The sequence below is a fragment of the Biomphalaria glabrata genome, chromosome 1 (genome assembly GCF_947242115.1).
Source record: "Biomphalaria glabrata chromosome 1, xgBioGlab47.1, whole genome shotgun sequence".
Taxonomy (NCBI): domain Eukaryota; kingdom Metazoa; phylum Mollusca; class Gastropoda; family Planorbidae; genus Biomphalaria; species Biomphalaria glabrata.
The window spans coordinates 10,598,035-10,617,608 of NC_074711.1; the positions used below are offsets into that span (position 1 = coordinate 10,598,035).

At 38.3% G+C, this 19,574-nt stretch overlaps 2 protein-coding genes across 2 annotated transcripts in view; one reads left to right on the plus strand and one right to left on the minus strand.

Annotated features, from left to right (window-relative positions):
- The window catches only part of LOC106072714 (phosphatidylinositide phosphatase SAC2-like), a 159,723-nt gene that overhangs the window by 74,855 nt on the left and 65,294 nt on the right, over window positions 1-19,574 (plus strand). The gene's annotated exons all lie outside the window — the stretch shown is intronic.
- Window positions 4,597-17,998, minus strand: LOC106060201 (carbonic anhydrase 14-like). Its single transcript, XM_013218000.2, has 11 exons — window positions 17,604-17,998; window positions 10,977-11,024; window positions 8,183-8,356; window positions 7,855-8,000; window positions 7,285-7,380; window positions 7,122-7,188; window positions 6,647-6,810; window positions 6,379-6,504; window positions 6,196-6,281; window positions 5,994-6,069; window positions 4,597-5,599 (listed from the first exon to the last, which is right to left on the minus strand). The coding sequence occupies exons 1-11, from the start codon at window positions 17,632-17,634 to the stop codon at window positions 5,348-5,350; spliced, it is 1,266 nt and encodes a 421-aa protein (XP_013073454.2). The 5' UTR covers window positions 17,635-17,998; the 3' UTR covers window positions 4,597-5,347.

Genomic DNA, 19,574 nt, shown 5'->3' on the forward strand with positions numbered 1-19,574 from the left:
ATTTAGTGATGTCCGACTATTACTATCACTATTCTGATTTAGTGTTCATGTATTCCTGTCGCTATTCTATGTTCTCGATAAACTCTGAATTTCAGATTGTTAAAAAAAAAGGATTTTATGAGAAAGTGCGAACATAGTGTGTGAGGGGATATTCCTGTTGGCCTCTAATTAAACTCTGTGGGATATCTTTGTGTTGTTGGCCTCTAATTAGACTCTGTGTGATATATTTGTGTTGTTGGCCTCTAATTAGACTCTGTGGGATATATTCGTGTTGTTGGCCTCTAATTAAACTCTGTGGGATATATTCGTGTTGTTGGCCTTTAATTAGACTCTGAGGGATATATTCGTGTTGTTGGCCTTTAATTAGACTTTGTGGGATATCTTTTGTGTTGTTGGCCTCTAATTAGACTCTGTGGGATATATTCGTGTTGTTGGCCTTTAATTAGACTCTGTGGGATATCTTTTGTGTTGTTGGCCTCTAATTAGACTCTGTGGGATATATTCGTGTTGTTGGCCTTTAATTAGACTCTGTGGGATATCTTTTGTGTTGTTGGCCTCTAATTAGACTCTGTGGGATATATTCGTGTTGTTGGCCTTTAATTAGACTCTGTGGGATATATTCGTGTTGTTGGCCTTTAATTAGACTCTGTGGGATATCTTTGTGTTGTTGGCCTTTAATTAGACTCTGTGGGATATATTCGTGTTGTTGGCCTTTAATTAGACTCTGTGGGATATATTCGTGTTGTTGGCCTTTAATTAGACTCTGTGGGATATATTCGTGTTGTTGGCCTTTAATTAGACTCTGTGGGATATATTTGTGTTGGTGGTCTCTAATTAGTCTCTGTGGGATATCTTTTGTGTTGTTGGCCTCTAAGTAGACTCTTGTGGGATATATTCGTGTTGTTGGCCTTTAATTAGACTCTGTGGGATATATTTTGTGTTGTTGGCCTCTAATTAGACTCTTGTGGGATATATTCGTGTTGTTGGCCTTTAATTAGACTCTGTGGGATATCTTTTGTGTTGTTGGCCTCTAAGTAGACTCTTGTGGGATATATTCGTGTTGTTGGCCTTTAATTAGACTCTGTGGGATATATTTTGTGTTGTTGGCCTCTAATTAGACTCTTGTGGGATATATTCGTGTTGTTGGCCTTTAATTAGACTTTGTGGGATATATTTGTGTTGTTGGCCTCTAATTAGACTTTGTGGGATATATTTTGTGTTGTTGGCCTCTAATTAGACTCTTGTGGGATATATTCGTGTTGTTGGCCTTTAATTAGACTTTGTGGGATATATTCGTGTTGTTGGCCTCTAATTAGACTCTGTGGGATATATTTTGTGTTGTTGGCCTCTAATTAGACTTTGTGGGATATATTTGTGTTGTTGGCCTCTAATTAGACTTTGTGGGATATATTCGTGTTGTTGGCCTTTAATTAGACTCTGTGGGATATATTTGTGTTGTTGGCCTTTAATTAGACTCTGTGGGATATATTTGTGTTGTTGGCCTCTAATTAGACTTTGTGGGATATATTCGTGTTGTTGGCCTTTAATTAGACTCTGTGGGATATATTTTGTGTTGTTGGCCTCTAATTAGACTCTTGTGGGATATATTCGTGTTGTTGGCCTTTAATTAGACTTTGTGGGATATATTTGTGTTGTTGGCCTTTAATTAGACTTTGTGGGATATATTTTGTGTTGTTGGCCTCTAATTAGACTTTGTGGGATATATTTGTGTTGTTGGCCTCTAATTAGACTCTGTGGGATATCTTTGTGTTGTTGGCCTTTAATTAGACTCTGTGGGATATCTTTGTGTTGTTGGCCTTTAATTAGACTCTGTGGGATATATTCCTGTTGTTGGCCTCTAATTAGACTCTGTGAGATCCTCTAATTAGACTGTGGGATATATTCGTGTTGTTGCCCTCTAATTAGACTTTGTGGAATATATTCGTGTTTTTGGCCCCTAATTCGAGGTAACTTTTCTTGACGTCTGACAGCTTGACACATGTGTTTGTTTGCTAAGTGTGTAAACAAGTTGTTGACACGCCAATACTAGGTCACGTTGTGGTCATTTCGCTACTCTGACTGTGAGCACGGCGAGTCCTCCGGTAATGACCATTAACATTAAGACAGGTCCGCCATTAAACATGTGAATGTCTAGCCCCCTGGGTCACTCGGGACAGATCACAACCAAATGAACGCCTGGCAATAAATAAGGACACTGACCACTGTACCACGAGACGGCGGCCTGTTGAGAAGTAAAATCGAAGTGTCCCTAGATTGGTTTCATTCCTATAAAAGCACGTTAGTCTTTGGTCATCCAGTTGGACCCTTGGGGGAGAGGGGGAGTCGAGTGTAGACGTGGGGGAGGAAGTGCTTCTGGACTTTTCATTAACTGACCACCAACCACTTACGTAATTTTAACTGCTCCATCTGACTCTCCAGTTCTCAAAATAGAATCTCATGTTTGTTCTTGTCGATAGGGAAAAAAATACATTTAGAAACCATGTTACAACTTATTTCATTATTGTGATGGTTATTTTATTTCAATTACTTTTCTGTTATTTTATTTCAATTACTTTTCTGTTATTTTATTTCAATTACTTTTCTGTTATTTTATTTCAATTACATTTCTGTTATTTTATTTCAATTACTTTTCCTTATTAATTCACATTTGAAACTAAGTTGAAATGTAGAGTCAATACAACGAAGACGTGCCTAAAGTGCTATGAGAATGAAACAATAATAACAAGAATCTGTCATACTACTGGTCAATCGTATTAAAGTACATTTTCGGATGACATTCTCCACCCTAGTTTTACTCTGTGCATTTACTAGATGTTTGAAAGTTAAATGTTGATTTTTTTATTTTTTTTTTACTTATTTTTTTTAAAACAGGTTGAAATTATTGTCATTCGTATGGTTTTGATAAAGGGCGCGGTGGCTGAGTGGTTAAGCGCTTGGCTTTTGAACCTGGTGTCCTGGGTTCGAATCTCGGTTAGACTGGGATTTTTAGGGCTCCCCTGAGTCCACCCAGTTGGGAAAAAGTAAGGCGGTTGGTCGTTGTGCGGGCCACATGACATCCCGCTCGTTGACCGTTGGCCGAAGAAACAGACGACCTTAACATCATCTGCTCTATAGATCGCCAGGTTTGAAAGGGGAACTTTACGTAATGGTGTTGATGAACATATTGAAGTCGAGTGTTGGAAAGAGAATTATACCTCTACAAAATGTTTCTCTGTCTGATGTTCAATGAATTTAAATCCAACCAGCGTGCATGATTACCAATGCTGCAGAAAGTCTGAAAATAAGTATGGTGTCCTAGTTTTTTTTTTTCTGGATTTTCATTGTATTTAATATCACCATTGAAGGAAATATGAACAATCTAGTGTTTTTGATTAAACATCTAAAATATGTTTGGATATTCATAAGTTAAAATCTGTTTTGTACACCCCCCCCCCTTTTTTTTCAGTACCACATAATGCAATTAATAGGTTTCTATACATTCAAGGGAAACTATCGGAATAATTAATTTTGTTATAACCGTCTCATTGCTTCCCTTTCATTCTGCCATACTACGAACATCTGTATTTTTTATATAAGTGTTTTGATTTACGTAAAATATTCTTTTTAATTTATTTTCAACAACTTAGTAAGCATCCAAATCGAGACCATTCGCTAGAGAAGGCCTGAACATTGACCTGCAACGTTGCAGCCTGTGGGCAGTGGAGACCAATAGCTCGTTGCCACGTCGTACAGACCTGTCAAGTGGCAACGAGCCATTGCTTTAAACTGCACACTGGTTGTGACGTTGCAGGTCAGTGATCAGGCCTTCTATGTCGATTGGCCTCGATCCAAAACGGTCAGATTTTCACGGGTTTATATGACGTAACACAGGCATAATTTAATCTATTGACTTACACTCTCCGTAAAAGAAATAGATTTAGGTCTATGCAATTAAATCTAGAAAGCAAATAAAAAAAATACGTGTTTAAGAGTAGATCCTTCATGCTTGACTAACTATGGCAGTGTGTATTTTCTCGCCTGCCCACCAACACACACTATTGCTTGGTTGTCTTGCCATGACCAAAGGCCAGCCTTTAATCAGTTACACACGCGATCTATTTATTTTTCGGGAAAGGGAAGGTGTAGAAGAAAATTATACTAAGGTGTAGAAGAAAATTATACTATTTTTTTGGTTACCCAAAAGCTTTATCTCTCTATCCATATATACAACTGTACCATAACTATGGCCAAGCCAATCACTAGGCCGTCAGTAAGCCAAACAGCCACTTGCGATACGATAGGTTAACATCTAGATTCGCTTTATGCCTAAACTAAAAACATCTATGAACGTTTATTTTTTAGTTGTCAATTTTTAAATATAAATGTTGCTACGCGTTTAAATAAAAAAAAGGTAAAATGTTTACTATTACAACTTTTTACGCTGATTATAAATATGTAAAATAACTCAAATTTGAAAACCATCGGAGTTTCCCCTTTAAGGACATAAGCTTACCCCCCTCCCCCTTATAGAAAACTTGTCATGCTGTCATTTCATTTGTTATTACTTGTCCCATAAGAACTGATCACTAAAGAAAGTTTTCTGTTAAAAATGTATTTTATTAGTTAACGATAATAACAGACGGTACACAAATATATCTAGATTACATTAAAGTACATAGTCACAACAGGTAGCCAATAACAGGTAAACACATGCATGCATCACACACACACACACACCTCATGCGTTAACTCGTTGCTTGACATTCTGAAACATTTTAAAACATTCATCATGTATACAAACTACAACTAGTATTGATAGAACCAACTATTTTAAAACTACATTAAAAACAACTGTCTAAAACAGACCACGAAACAATGTTTCATTACACAGGCTGATATAAATAATGTAATTTCCCTTTCATTTGTGGAGATTGTCCCATGGTGCCTTCTGAACATATGTACATTGAAGTCAATATCAAAACAGTGGGCACAACGTCTAGTGACATTCATCAGTATAATGTTTTAACTATTACTTACAAACTATGTCGCTGAATTCTGTTCCTAGATTTTTTTTTTGTACCAAATGTTACTGAACCACTATTTCCATTTACCATTCATTTCCTCTGAATAGCAGCTACCTGAAATACTAAAGTAGCAACTTGTGGTACATCATTGCTACATGTAGTACTATTAGCTACATTATCGAATCTCCCAACTAATAGTTTTCTTGAGTCTTCCAACTAATAGTTTTCTAATTAAAGCCCAACTAATAGTTTTCTTGAGTCTTCCAACTAATAGTTTTCTAATTAAAGCTTAATTGGTTTTATAAATAAGTTGTTGAATGAAGTTAACACAAGATGACACTAAGGATGAGCGTTGCCAGCAGAAGGGAGACAGATGATACAGCCTGGGCCACGGAATTTTTGTTCGATTTGTAAGCCCCCGTTCTTGTCTCTTCATAGTGGGCTTCTTCTTTGGGCACCGGGGCTGGCACCGACAGTTTGAAGCTCCTGTAGATCCTGCGTTCATGAATGGGCTGTACTGGCCTGTAGTTGTTGACCATGTTCTCGTGCTCTTCATCGCCCTCCTTGGAATGATGCTGAAACAGTTGGAAACGGTTTAGAACATTACGAGGTCCAGTTTTGATTTTAGGACTATTTGTTGTGCTCTAAGCTAAGGTATGACTCCTAATGGTACATAATGGGTTTAGTTGAAACTTAGAGCCTGATGTACTAACGTTTGACAATAAATTATAAAAGTTATTTTTCTTTTACTAGAACGACTAATTTGAAATATATATTCGTGGCTCTCTTATTCAATTTACTTGTGTTATTATTGTCTTATAAAATCTCCCCTTCCCGATTTTTCCCATTTAATGTTAAAGAGTTGAATACAAGTCTGTGTTGAGCGATTCTCACTGATAGTTATATCCACATTATAGAGACCTTTATTTCATTTCTATTGTAATACATGTATTAATCTCAAATATTCACCTCTCCCGATGATGCTGTTGGTCCGTGGTGTTTGTCTTCTGCAGAGTTGTGTCCACCAGCTTTCTCGTCTTTCACACTGTAAAATCACAAGTTTAGTTTAGTATCTAAGGGAGGTAAACAGTGTAACATGAAACATGTTAAAATATCATGAGTTGTCTACCCTACTACTGCCTCGCTAGCAACTAAGCACGTTCAGTGTTACCTCTTGCCTGGACCAGAGTCTGTCTTGGCAGGCATGTCAGACATGTATTCATATAGACTGGTGGCTTTGTCGAGTAAATCAGTCGCCTAAAGGAAATAAAAAAAAAATTTAGCGGTGGTTAAAATAGTACACTCCTTTTCGAGCTTAGACCTGAGTTCTACTAGTTTCGAACTAATTCTTTACCGGTACGTCCAGTCCGAGCTCAGCTTTAATGTCTTCTGCTTGGCGCTCGAGCATGTACTGGGCTTTACCAAGGGATCTGCGATGTCTTTTGTGCTTCACTTGTAGCAGACGACGGAATTCTGATAACTGGAGAATCGAATAACATATGAATCAGCATTAGTAGGAATTACAAAGGAATACGTCCCCAAACATAAATATACTATTGTACCAAGTCACGTGATATGGTCAACTGTTTCAGGAACAAGACTATTTACAATGTGAAACTTGCCTGGGACTCGGAGATAGTCTGTGGCCTGTCAAATACTGTCCAGATGACACTTTCAAAGCAATTTGGCGTTGTGAGTGACCCATTGTATCTATAGTACCTGGTGATGTCACTTGGGAGGAGGTCGCGAATGGAGAAGGCTGGAAGTTCGACTCTATGTGAAGATTCTAGTAATAAGAAAGGAAAAAGTGTCTGAAGTGTAACACTAACATTTTTGTAATTTACAGACTTTCATCTAACTTGTTTTAACTGAAGAAAAAGTTTGACATTGTCACGTTAAGTCCTAATGAGTTCTGTATAATTGTTTTCTTAAAGGCAGTGCCCTGAGTATCCCCATATATTTCTGTATCTTATCGATGGTTCAATTTTAGATTTAGGCTACATGGCAGCTCAACCTCTTACAGTGTGAAATAACGAGTATAGAGACATTCATTAAAAGCAAGCTCAATATCAAATACAGTTGGATGGTAATACTTACTGGGTGGTCTGATGTGTTTTAATGCTTTGATGACAGTGTCCAGTGCAGGGTTGTCTTCTTCTGAGATCTACAGACAAAAAGCAACAAGATATTGGATTAGATTTGCTAAACAACGTTTCTTAAAGTACAAACGTTTCTGACTGATCAAAGCGGCTCTACTTACTTCAAACATAACTCCCAAGACTGCCAGGCCTCCGGTGCGAGGAAGAGCCTCTAAAACGTCTTTGTAAAGATCTTTATTGTACGTCACCAAATGAAGCTGCAGATCGTAGAAGAAAATTCTTAAGTTAATGGTTGAGACTTGTTTTAATAGTAACCTTTAACCATCGACTAAAAGTTATAATGGAATGGATAAGCACTGTTAAAATGGGGCTTGCAAGAGATGGCGGAGTGAGGGTCCTACACAGGATTCTGTTTCTATCAACACTCTGGACAATTATGGAAAGACTTTAAAAGATCATTAGCAAAGATACTTCTGGTAATAAATTACACGGGTTGGATCTATTTAATTTCACTCGTAACTGCATTAATTTTTTTTAAAACTGAAATGTTTCAATTTGAATTTCTTTTTAATTTAACGACTTTTAAGTTTGAGATTAGTTATGCCAGCTTTACAGTCGTACGAGTTGATCAGGTACTGAAGACATAAAAACAATCTTTTTGAGTTGAACTTGTGGAGGAAAAGAAAGGTTAGATATTTGAGGGAGTTGAAAGAATTTAGATTTTTATTTACCTCGATAGGGTAGGCCTTTCCGTCGATTGTGTGTTCAGATCCATGGTGTGCCTTATGGCCCCAGTGAAAATGAAACTGTACTGCTTTATACACGTTGGGAAGACCACCGTTAGCCACATAGAACTCGCCCTGAAGTTCCACTTGAGCTGAAACACAAAGGTATTGCATGGTACAGACAAAGCATTGCATGACAACAGATATTCAGACAAGTTTTCATTAGGTATTATAGAAATATGTCTGAGATGTGTCTTACTTAACTGTCAATGGTGATTAGTTCACTCACCAAAAAGTAAAGAAAACAAAACATTTCAATTCTATCAACACTAACCAGTATGTCCATTGTTCTTGATGTAGAACTTGGCATCAGGATGAGGTGGGTCGTACCAGATGGCAAAGTCCTTCAGGTTTCTGCTGTAGGTGGTTTCCTCAGGTACGATGTCGATTGGCGATTGACTTTTACCGTCACAGCCGCCGGGGAATTTTTTGTGCCAGTTCAGGGGACCTAGGGGTGTGAACACAAGTCGTTAACGTTGTACAGTTTATACATTTTAGTACACACTTTAGAACTTAGAACTTGTTGGTTAGGTCTGTCTTCATGGTAGTAAGGACTAGGATCAAGCTTTCGCCATGGGACAACTGTGTATAAAGCATTGCAAGATTTGCTGTAAAATACATTTTTTTTAAGACCAAGGCGTTTGTGGTTGTGTTTATAATTATTCCCATTAGGTGAGCTAGGAACCTAAAATGAAATGTTCTATGGAAGCTGTCTAAGATCCATACGTTAAAATATATGTAAATTTAGGCTATAAAATACCAGTATATTTTATTATGACAAGTTTTCTTAGTTTTTCACTATAACACGAATCCTTTGAAGATTATTGCGTTAAAGAACTCAATGCACTAATGGAGTCATTTCTTGGTAACAGAATAACTAACTATAACATACGAAATGGTTTCACTTACGCTCTCCTAACGGCATTTCGTTTCAAGTTTTACATAATATAGCATCTTATCGATGGATGATTGTTTTACATATAATTTTAGATCTTTGCAATGGATGATTGTTTTACATATAACATTTTAGCAATGGATGTTACTGTAGCACTACTTTGTCTGTTAGATTCTATGACTATTTGTACATACATAACTATATATGCTACATCATATAGAACATTTCAATCACTTCTTGTGTCTGTAGAGTGCAAATATTTATGTGTGTCTGTAAAGTGCAAATATTTATGTAAACTGATTCGGTCACCTTTGTTTGCATATTTTAATGAACTTGTTAGCCTACCCCTCCCCTCCTTTTTTTTTACCCTGGATACTTGTTTACCCCCACCTTCCTTACCTCCCCCACCCACTACTAATGTGTGTCAGGTCTGGACAACATGATGGCTGACCAGGCACAGGTTTGGATAACTGGAAATGTCATCAGGTCGTGTGTGGTTTTCATCAAATGTCAGCATCTCCATTTTTTTCAAACGGGAAAAGGGGTGTGGGGTGGAAGAAGGCTGTCAAATTTGTACACCCCCCTCCCACCCAATCCACAACACTCGCTCCCCCCCCCCATCTTTAAATGTCTCCTCCCATCCTTTAATTTGCGTTATGAACGCTTGTATACAAAAAATCCAGAACCAACTGCTGTACCTGATACGTACTGTTAAAAATACAATATTCCTGAGATTGGAACATTCCCAGCAACGTGGCTCCAGTCCTGGCTCAATCTAAACTTCGGTTAAGTGGTTAAATCTAAGTGAAAAGTTTGCTACAAATTTTAATTTTTGGTTTATTGTCTCTAAGTAGGAGCCTAACTTTATGAACACATTGCATGTGTAGGTCTATTTTACATTTGTTCAGCCGCCACAGTGCCGCCCAGTGCTACTTTGTTTTTCATTGAAATGTTCGCCCTGCTCTTCATTAACCAAACGTCGACCCTTGCTGCCTTACCAAACTAGCAGGGCAGGGCGGTGGGGGCGTTCTGCCCTGGGCAGTGATTGTTTTCCTTAGGGTGAGGGGGGGGGGAGGAAATACGTCACCCACAGAAATGTACACATGTTCTAGGGCTGAGAAATAAGGGCGATGACGAGTGAGACACGAGGCGCGAAGGAATGTCGGGAGGGTATGTGTGTGTGTGTACCGGTGTGCGAATGAATGGCAAGGTGGGGTTGTGTATGTGTGTGTGTTAATAAAATGTATATCCGAGAAATAAAACAGCTTTCTAACCATTAAGCACTAATGACGCAATACTTGACCTTCACTCCACAGTTTCTTTAATTCAGCGTCTATCTCGTCTGCTGATAAAAAAATGTAGCCGGTAGCACGCTGCACTAACACCCGACTTTATCTGAATGTAAATAATTGAACTTATCTCCACCGCCCAAGTCATTTCATTGTACACCCAGATGTGTGGCCTGGCTTAGAGGCTAACACAAAAATTAAATCGGAACACTTCCTTCGATTGAGACGCATTGACAAAATCAGGGGCGACTAGCAATGTGGACATTTGGGCCGGTACCCTAATAGGCCGGTATCACGAGGTCGAGAGGGCCGCTTGGAATAACATGTAAGGCCCGTAATACACTAAAAAAATTTTTTGAATATTTTTTAAGAAAAGGGGCTCGCGGAGATTGGCCCTTGCATTATCATTTAGAAAAGATCTATTCCAGCCTTCACTATACAAGACTTGAAGAATTAGTACCTTTGGAATAGAACATGAGCCGTGAAAAAAACTGGGAATTGTTTGGTAAGAACTTAAAACAAATCGTCAATCTCCTTGCGGTATTGGATTCGAAAGATTAACACTTTTAGTGATAAAGTGTTCTACATTTCATGCTGACAAACTAGAGCAACAGAAAGTGATTTGTAAGGAATGAACAAGGAAGTGAAACAAAAAAACAAAAGGTTAAAGCATTTGTAAAAATGACGTTCTCTTTTCTGTTGACTGCTGAAATCAAGGTATTACTCTGTATCACGACTCTAATTTAGATAAGGCAATCGCTTATCGGTGGCAGATAGTCAAGAGAGTATAGTTGGCTTTTTAGACACTATAATAGCCTCTGGGCAATAGTTCCTCAGTTATATTTAGGAAATATCTATGCCGATATCTTCAGTATGATCCTTACCGTCTTCACCGTCATAGCTCCACTTGTGGGCTTGTATGTATGACAGACCTGGGGACGAAACCAACGTTCATAGAATTAGTGTAAAACATGAGCAACTTTGTGATGTTTATCATTAGAGAACTTTTGGATCGACATAGCCCTTCAATAGCTTAATGCTGTGGGATATTAATTGTATAATTTTGCGTGGGCATCGTGGCCCGGTTCGTTAATAGAACTCGTGGCCCGGTTCCTTAAGAGAACTCGTGGCCCGGTTCTTTAGACTCTTAGAGAGCTCTGTAACAGGGCAGTTAGAGATGTAATACAGTACCATAAAGCACTTCAAACACAGCACTTTAGAGAACCCTTAGCACAGATTTTGAATGTAGTTTTGCAACTTTAGAATATTCATTAAGTTGAGAACAGGTAGCTTATATGTACTTTACATTCATTTCAGGATTGGTCATGTCTTAATTAAATGTGTTCTCATGTCATGTGATGAACATTTATGAAGTTATTTCCTTTTTTTAGAAAAATATCTCTCCCCCCCCCCCCTAAAGAAAACGTTCACCTGGGGCTGTGTGTATATATCTAGGTGTGTTGTGTGTCTTGTGTAGACAAAAACTTCCTGGCCATCTACAAGCCGGACATTAATTCTGTTCAGCTGACAGCACGGGAACTCGTTGACGTCTAACTGAAACGTTGAGACCTAACTAATGTCATGGTCAGCGCAGTGACCAACCGTCTGGGCATTTCTGGGCTTCGGTTTAGCGCTAGTGGACTTGTGGACTTGATCATTTTAAATGAGACGCCATGATTCGAACTTTGATTCCCTTGGTTTGAAATCCAAACGTTGTACACTTAGCCCGTCCGCTGCCACCTCCTTCCAAAAGTAAAATGAACAATAGAGATCTAATCACTTTTACTATTCAGGCATATAGTGCCAGACTGCATACAGTGCCAGACTGCATACAGTGCCAGACTGCATATATTTTATGTTTAAAGAATTAAAAAATCATGTAAAACTAATTGATTTAAAAACTTTCAGCAAGTTGAAATCTTAAAATAAGTTAACCGTATAGCAGTACTCTATTATCCCTGACCTATGAGAATTTATGTAGGTAAGTAATGTTATAATTTATCAAACATTGGACACTTTATTTGTCGGGAGTATAAAACTTTAAAGAGGGAGTGCAGAGCGTCCGGGCAAACAACTTTTTTCTAAAGATGTTAACAAAAGAAAGTAGGAGGGAGACGGCTATGGCGGAAATTCTATCGTGAAAGACATTTTAATTAATTGTGTGAAGAGGAAGTCCAGCGCAGACGTCAGTGGCATGTCACATTAGACAGGCAAAAAAAAAGGGGGGGGGAAGACTCCTGCGCCTGGTCTAAGCTGGATGAAGATAACCTGCCCAAATATGAGCCATGTTCAGAGTACTGGTGTTAGCCTTAGAAGGGATGAGGACTTTGCCTAAATGAGTCGTGTAAAGGATAACCTGTTGACAGAGGGATGAAGTCATTACCCCATCATACCCCGCCCCCTCCCCCAGTTTAAGAACCTGAACAAAGGCTGAAACAAAGAAAAGTTTATTGGAATGTTGGCTCTGAAAACTAACATGTTAGACTTGTATATCATTGTCAATACAGATTTACTGTATATCCTTAGATGTGTTTACATAAGTGTACACGTTGAATGGGATACACACGATATACATTTGTTGAATACGATAGAACGCACACTACAGTTAGATCTAAATGTCAAGGCCGTTGCTATTTTTTCTAAAAATAACATTTTAAAAAATGGACGTGCTATTGTCATAAATTAATATTTCTTATCGAAAAGATACAACTTTTAGGCAACATTTCCCTGTGGTTTTTCCCGCCTTCTCTCTTCCCCCGCACTTTCATACAAATAGCTTCTTTATTTTCTCCCTTTGATCTCTTTGTCTCAGATTTGGGGCGTTGCGGGAAGGTGGTGTAGACAACGCAAAGGGTAGGTAATGCTCTTTTTTTTTTTGTTATGGCATATGCTCACGAGATAACGAGTAACCGACCTTGCTGCGCGTGCAGTCAAGGGGAGGTCAATCAAAGTCATGGTGAACGTGATAAAAGTCAAATCATGTTTGTGATGAGGGTGCGAATCAAGTATGAAGATATAAAAATTGGATTGCTTCTCAATAATGCGAACCCGATCCCCTTGTAAACAAAGACAGATGCTGATGTCATTCTATATTTATATCTATACTAGCTTTAGTTACCCGGTTTCGCTAGGGTTTCTTTTTCGTTCAGCATTTTATTTTACATTATAACAAAAGGCATCTATACTTTTTTTAACTGTTAAAATCTTGGTCAGGATGCCTCATTGACCTAAAGCTAGTAAACTTTCTTGACGTAGGGCATCTTTACATATCCTAAAATCATCGCTATTATCTAAGAATCGTTTTATGTCAAGTTTCATTATGATTGGGCAAACGGTTTTGATTTCTATAAGGGACATACATACTAACTCCTTACATTCTAATTTATATATTAGATATAAATATTGAGGACTGACCCTGTATAAGATATGAATGGATGTGTGTGTTAGTCCCTAGTCCGAAATCTGCCTGAAGGGATCACCTGTCGTCTGCACTTCTTTAGGAAGGCCTGAAAGTTAAATGTAACGTAACAAAAGGCAGCGCCCAAACCACGAAATCACTAGAATAATGCGGATCACTTATGTAGACCTATCTGCTTCCTTTTTTTCTTTTGACTTAAGTCGTATCTGACACGGGTCTCACTAAGAGTCTAACGAAATACACTATGAGAAATGACTCGAAAGGGTGGCTTTGCAAATTAAGACAGTATAATACTATTTATTTACCTCTGATAAATAGAAATAACAGAAAGAGAATCGTTGTCTTGTTCTAGATTTGGAACATTTCTTGTACTTACTTCTCTTGGTCTAGTAAACACAACTCAGACGAAGATACGGTCTGAAAAGTTCAATTCTCATGTGACGGTTATTGACCTTAAACAGTACGTCTTTCTGGCGCACGCAGGAACATTGGGTGGCTAATACGGTGTCAGCCCTTGACAAGTGCCCAGGATTTGTGCCCATTTAAAATGGCATTTGTCTTTTCTTTTTACATCGCTGTGGTGCCAATGAGGTCCATTGTTTGGTTGTTTCTATTTTAACGTCTCATCGCCAGTGGTATCTTGCTGGTTGCTTTCAAGTAACATCACTGGTTGATCCTAGCCCAAGTACTCGCCAAGTACCGATTCTTGAGTACTATCACAATGTCAGATTAGAACAGTTTCTTTTCAGGCTCCACCATGCTGCCTCATCGATTGCCATTTTATTGCCTCTTAAAATACATATTTGACTTCTGGAACCCGTTGCAAGGCGTAGGTTTTTAGAGTAACTTCAACCAAAGATTTTTACATTTAGTAAATACAATTTTGAATTCTAGTTGACGTCTCTAGCTCAATGTCACTTTAAAATAGTTCTAGTCTCATAGTGTATTCCGTTAGACTCTTAGTGAGACCCGTGTCAGATAGCTCAATGTCACTTTAAAATAGTTCTAGTTGACGTCTCTAGCTCAATGTCACTTTAAAATAGTTCTAGTTGACGTCTCTAGCTCAATGTCACTTTAAAATAGTTCTAGTTGACATCTCTAGCTCAATGTCATTTTAAAATAGTTTTTTTTTTCTGTGTTCTACGAAAGCTATAACTTTGGACTACCGTCAAGCTTATGTAGACCTACTTTGTTCTAGACCTTTGGCTTCCATAATGTCTAGCTACGCTTTAATTTCTGTTATCACTTAAAATTTGATCAGAAACTAAAAGATTATGTTTTAGCTTTTACAACATGTAGTTCTGAGGTCACAACACACTAATGTACTTCAGTGCCTCATTTAAACAAAAAAAAAAGGGGGGGGGTTGGGGGTGGCACTGGCACTAATTGTTCAATACAATTAATTATCCCAGTATTTAAACATATCCTGCCCCCGTCCGCTCAATGCTAACCTGTGATTCAACTTTTCAGCAGACGACTGGATCTAGTCTATTACAAGGCATAAACACTTTCCTCATTACTTTTAATTCATGTTCGTTGATAGGTATACCTACGCCCTAACCCTCTACACGTCAGCACTGGCCTAATGCCTGGCACAGAGCCTACAATGTTCAATGCAAGGTCACCTTCTCACCATCCGGCAGCCCCTAACCCTGACTACAAACACTAAACCTCTTCAACCTAAAACTAGCGAACAATGACCCACTTGATTTAGCAAATCTGGTTTGGAGTCCCCCTTTCTTCTTGTCACAATAGACTAGTTTTTTTTGTTTTTTTTAGTCATTGTTACTAGATCTACGCATCAAGAAGAACAAAATTACATTTCGCAAGCACAAGAAGAGATAGTCGTATTCACACGCCAGCCCGATATGAGACTTAAGAAAACTAGATCAGAGGTTCCTTGTACGGCAGTGAGGCCCAGTATACGACACTGTAGAACAGAGGCAATAGTATACGCAGGGCCAGACTTAGCAGTGGGCCCGCACTTTCATAGGCCCCGCGCTAATTCTGTGTAAATTATTAAATTAAACCATTATAACTTGTATATAATAACAGGGTTTCCGCGGACTCCGGATTTTCCAAGGTCTCCTGGAAATCTCATGTAATTGCAAAATAATTTTAAAAAGTCATGGAAATCTCCTGAAGTTATCAAAATCTCCTGAAAACTAAAAAAAATCTCCAGAAAAATAGACGCGCGATAAAAGAAAACGGCACTGTCAGCTTTCATTTAATAAAAATTTATTGCAAAAACGAATGTATTTTATACAAAATCTTTATTTTGACACTATGCTTATCCCTACCCGGACTGAGCCCGGCGCATTCCGTTTTGCATAGCGCCCCACAATTGTAAGGGACTGCCCTGAATATTCGACACTGTATAACGACAATAGTATACGAATCATTAGAACAGGTTCCTGTATTCGTCTCACTTTATTTGTTTCCAGATATTGGAGGTACTATTTGTCATGTCTTCCGGGTCTTTTTAAATCTTACAACTGACCACATGACATGGAGTCGGTCTAGAAAACTTTCAACTAAAATTTTCTTTCAAAACTTTGGCTACTTTAACTACTAAATGGATATTAAAAGTCATTTTTAGGTTTTACTTGATTTAAAAGTCGAAGTATTCTATCAGTGTGTTCGACTCCAAATGGTTGGTCTTAGGAAAATGTTAACAAAAATCTGTCACAAATCTTAATGTGTTTGCATGTAAAGGTTTAGCAATGTGTGTGTTGCCTTGTTTAGTCGTCTTTCAATGTTTTGACAATTGACTCAAAGCGTAGGGCGCCTTTAAGATGAAGGAAGTCTTTAAAGGTCATGGCTGTGAGTTAGAGTGGGTGAGGCATGTTCTCTAAATAGTGTGCACATGTCACCCGTGTTGCTCATGACGCCCTGGATTCACGTGATACTGTGTGCCTTGAGTGAGCACTGAATCCAAGTGCAGATGTTTACTTTGAGTTACATTAAGTGTTTTAGTCCTAGTCCAAGCTGAAGGCGTCAAGAGTCTCGTGGGTTATCTTTGTTCCAAATAATGCCAGACAGGGGCATACTGGGTCGTTTTGGCATCCATGAAAGGTTTCCACCAGGGACGATAATTACTGGCCCTCGGGTGAGTTCTGACCTATCAGCGTCCATTAGTTTACTGCTTGCAAGATGGTTCAGATGGAAGATGCCAGAGATGCAGTCAGGGGGGAGTAATGCTTGTTTATAAATCCGTTTAGACCAAGTGGAAGAACTATTATATTAACATTTCTTAAGAAGTGTTTTCAGATTATTTTAACAAAATGTCTAGATGGCTTGTTTCAACAAAATGTCTAGATGGCCTGTTTTTAACAAAATGTCTAGATGGCCTGTTTTTAACAAAATGGCTAGATGGCCTGTTTCAACAAAATGGCTAGATGGCCTGTTTCAACAAAATGGCTAGATGGCCTGTTTCAATAAATTGTCTAAATGTTCTAGTTCAAGAAAATGTCAAATCTATTTCAACAAAAGACGATGATTTAACAAATGTTTTGAAATTGTGATCTGTTACAGCGGATATTTGTTAAGTCACCAAGGAACCAAGTGGGCTTGAGAACACTATTGAAAGACAAGAGAAGCAGAGGAATGAATCAGTTGCCCTATGTTTTGAAAAGAAAGATACTGGGCGTGAAATTTGTTATGAAGTCATAGTGTGTTAGGCGAAGTAAATATTGCATAAAAAGTCATTTAGTGTGTTCAGTTTGTGTAGGTGTATATGTGGTCTAGGCCACACGCACTATCACCTTGATAGAGTCAATCCTGTCAATTAAAAACTGTAGTACAGGTATTCACTCTGGGCCTAACACTATATGGGTCTAGGTACTTTTATCACTACCGTCGCGATAAGTTCCTTATTACTTATTTACATCTGATAGTGATCTCATGTTATTTCTCTTGTTTTTTTATGAAAGCTATTTTTATTTTAAATATACTTACATAGGCAGTATTATTGTAGCTGTAACTTTAATGAAAGCAATATATTTATATCTATATATTGATCTATGCTACTTGATCATGACCTATGTTTACATAGGCCTACCTAAATGTCTGTTATATTACATTGATCTCTCACCTGTCAGCGCGATTATTATCGTTAGCCACATTCTGTTAAGTCGTGTCTCCTTAATGAGTTCTATCCAAACAAGTTTGAAATAGAGGCTTCCGATAGAAACAATACAATTTCCCTTATAGGATAGTTGATTTCTCTTATAAGATATTTAATTTCTCCCACAGCAACTCTCCGCGGCTTGTGAAAGTTTCGAATGACGCTTGTCGAGTCGATCTCTCCCTAATCTATAACCAGCTCAGGGCAAATCAAACTTTGAAACGTGAAATTTCACTGAGAGAAAAAAAAATTAGAAATATATTGTCACTTGATTCGCGTGGGATCCCCGTGGCTTTCTCACTTTCTCCCTCCCCCAGCTCTTGCAGTGATTGTGTGTGGGGCTGTCTCTGGCGAGCCCCCGTGAGAGCTCGTTATTTTATAAGCTTTGCGGAGTCCCTTCGCCTACTTGAAGTTAGCCCGCCGTTTCGTCACACGAGACAGCCGTAACATACACACACACACACACAAGTCACCTGTCTTCACTTTTGGTAAAGCTGCATGTGAAACAAGTTGACGCGGCGCGTTCTTTAACAAAACAATGCTTTTGTCTTATTTCATTTTCAATGGGTGTAGATCTAAATTTATCATTTTCTAAGGCAGCCTCGAACTCAGTGTGTTAGGCTAGATAAACATCTAGAGCAGCGTAATCCCTTTCCAACATTCTGAGCAAACTAAGGAGCCTACTTAGGAGACTACTTACATTCAGTCTTTTCAAATCAGCCTATACTACATGAACATTCAATTCAAGTCTGGTTTAAACTGATTAAAACTGATTTTGATGCCTAGGGCTAAAGTATGCGCTATTGGCCTACTAGGACTAAAGTGTGCGCTATTAGCATACTAGCAGGGCCGGTCCTAGCAATTGCGGGGCCCTATGCGAAACTGATTGCGCGGGGCCTAGTCGGGGTGGTAATAAGGATAATAAGTGAAAATTAAGATTTTTTATGAGAAAATAAATTCGGCTTTGCATTTTATTCATTCTTTACTAAGTACAAAATTGCGATCAAATTAACTTTACTTTACGAACCTTGCAACATATGGCATAATTATATGCCAGTGTCTATAAAAGTAAATAAGGTATTCGAACTTCCGGCTAAGGGGAAAATTCGTCTGATTATTACATTTTATTACGTGAAAGCTGACAATGCCTTTTTTTTTTAAATCGCGCTTAGGACTGGCGTTTTCCGTTTGCACCAAATGACAATTTTGTATATTTTTCAAAAGATTTTAGTAAGTGCAGGATATGTCTAGGAATTTTCCGTATACATTTTGCAATTAATAATTACACCTAGAATTAGCGCGGGGCCTATGAAAGCGTGGGGCCCACTGCGACCGCATAGGTTGCAGTGTCCTAAGACCGGCCCTGCCTACTAGGACTAAAGTTTGCGCGATTGGCCTACTACTTGCCATTTTAAAAACAAAAGATCTACATTTTTATCTTTATTTTTTTTAAACTAAAAATATAGATTCTTAGAAATAAATGTTTTCTGTCTCAGATTTTATTAGAAAATGTTGGAGTCATACTGAGACCTGATAAAACGAACTTTAGTTTGCACTGGTTCTATATTGTCCCTAATTGAAATGGCTTGAAATTACACAGAACTCTGGGAAATGTGAGGATACAGAACTAAAGAGGTGCAGATCTTTGTAAGAAAGTGGATATGGAATGCTCACACCCTAAGAAAAGATGCCAACTACAGAGTCAGACAGTCCTTAGATCGAATCTAAAGACGCAGACGAACAAGAACATGGCGGCGCAGTGTACTAGATGAAGCTTAGAGAACAGGAAAAAGTTGGGAAACAAAAGACAAAGCGAGAGAGAGAGGAGAGTGGCGTGTTTTGTTTTTTTTTTACCGAGGCGCCATGTTCCACGAGGAACACAAATGACATGATGGTGAATACCGATGACATAACGTTGTGAACAGAGTAAATAATTGT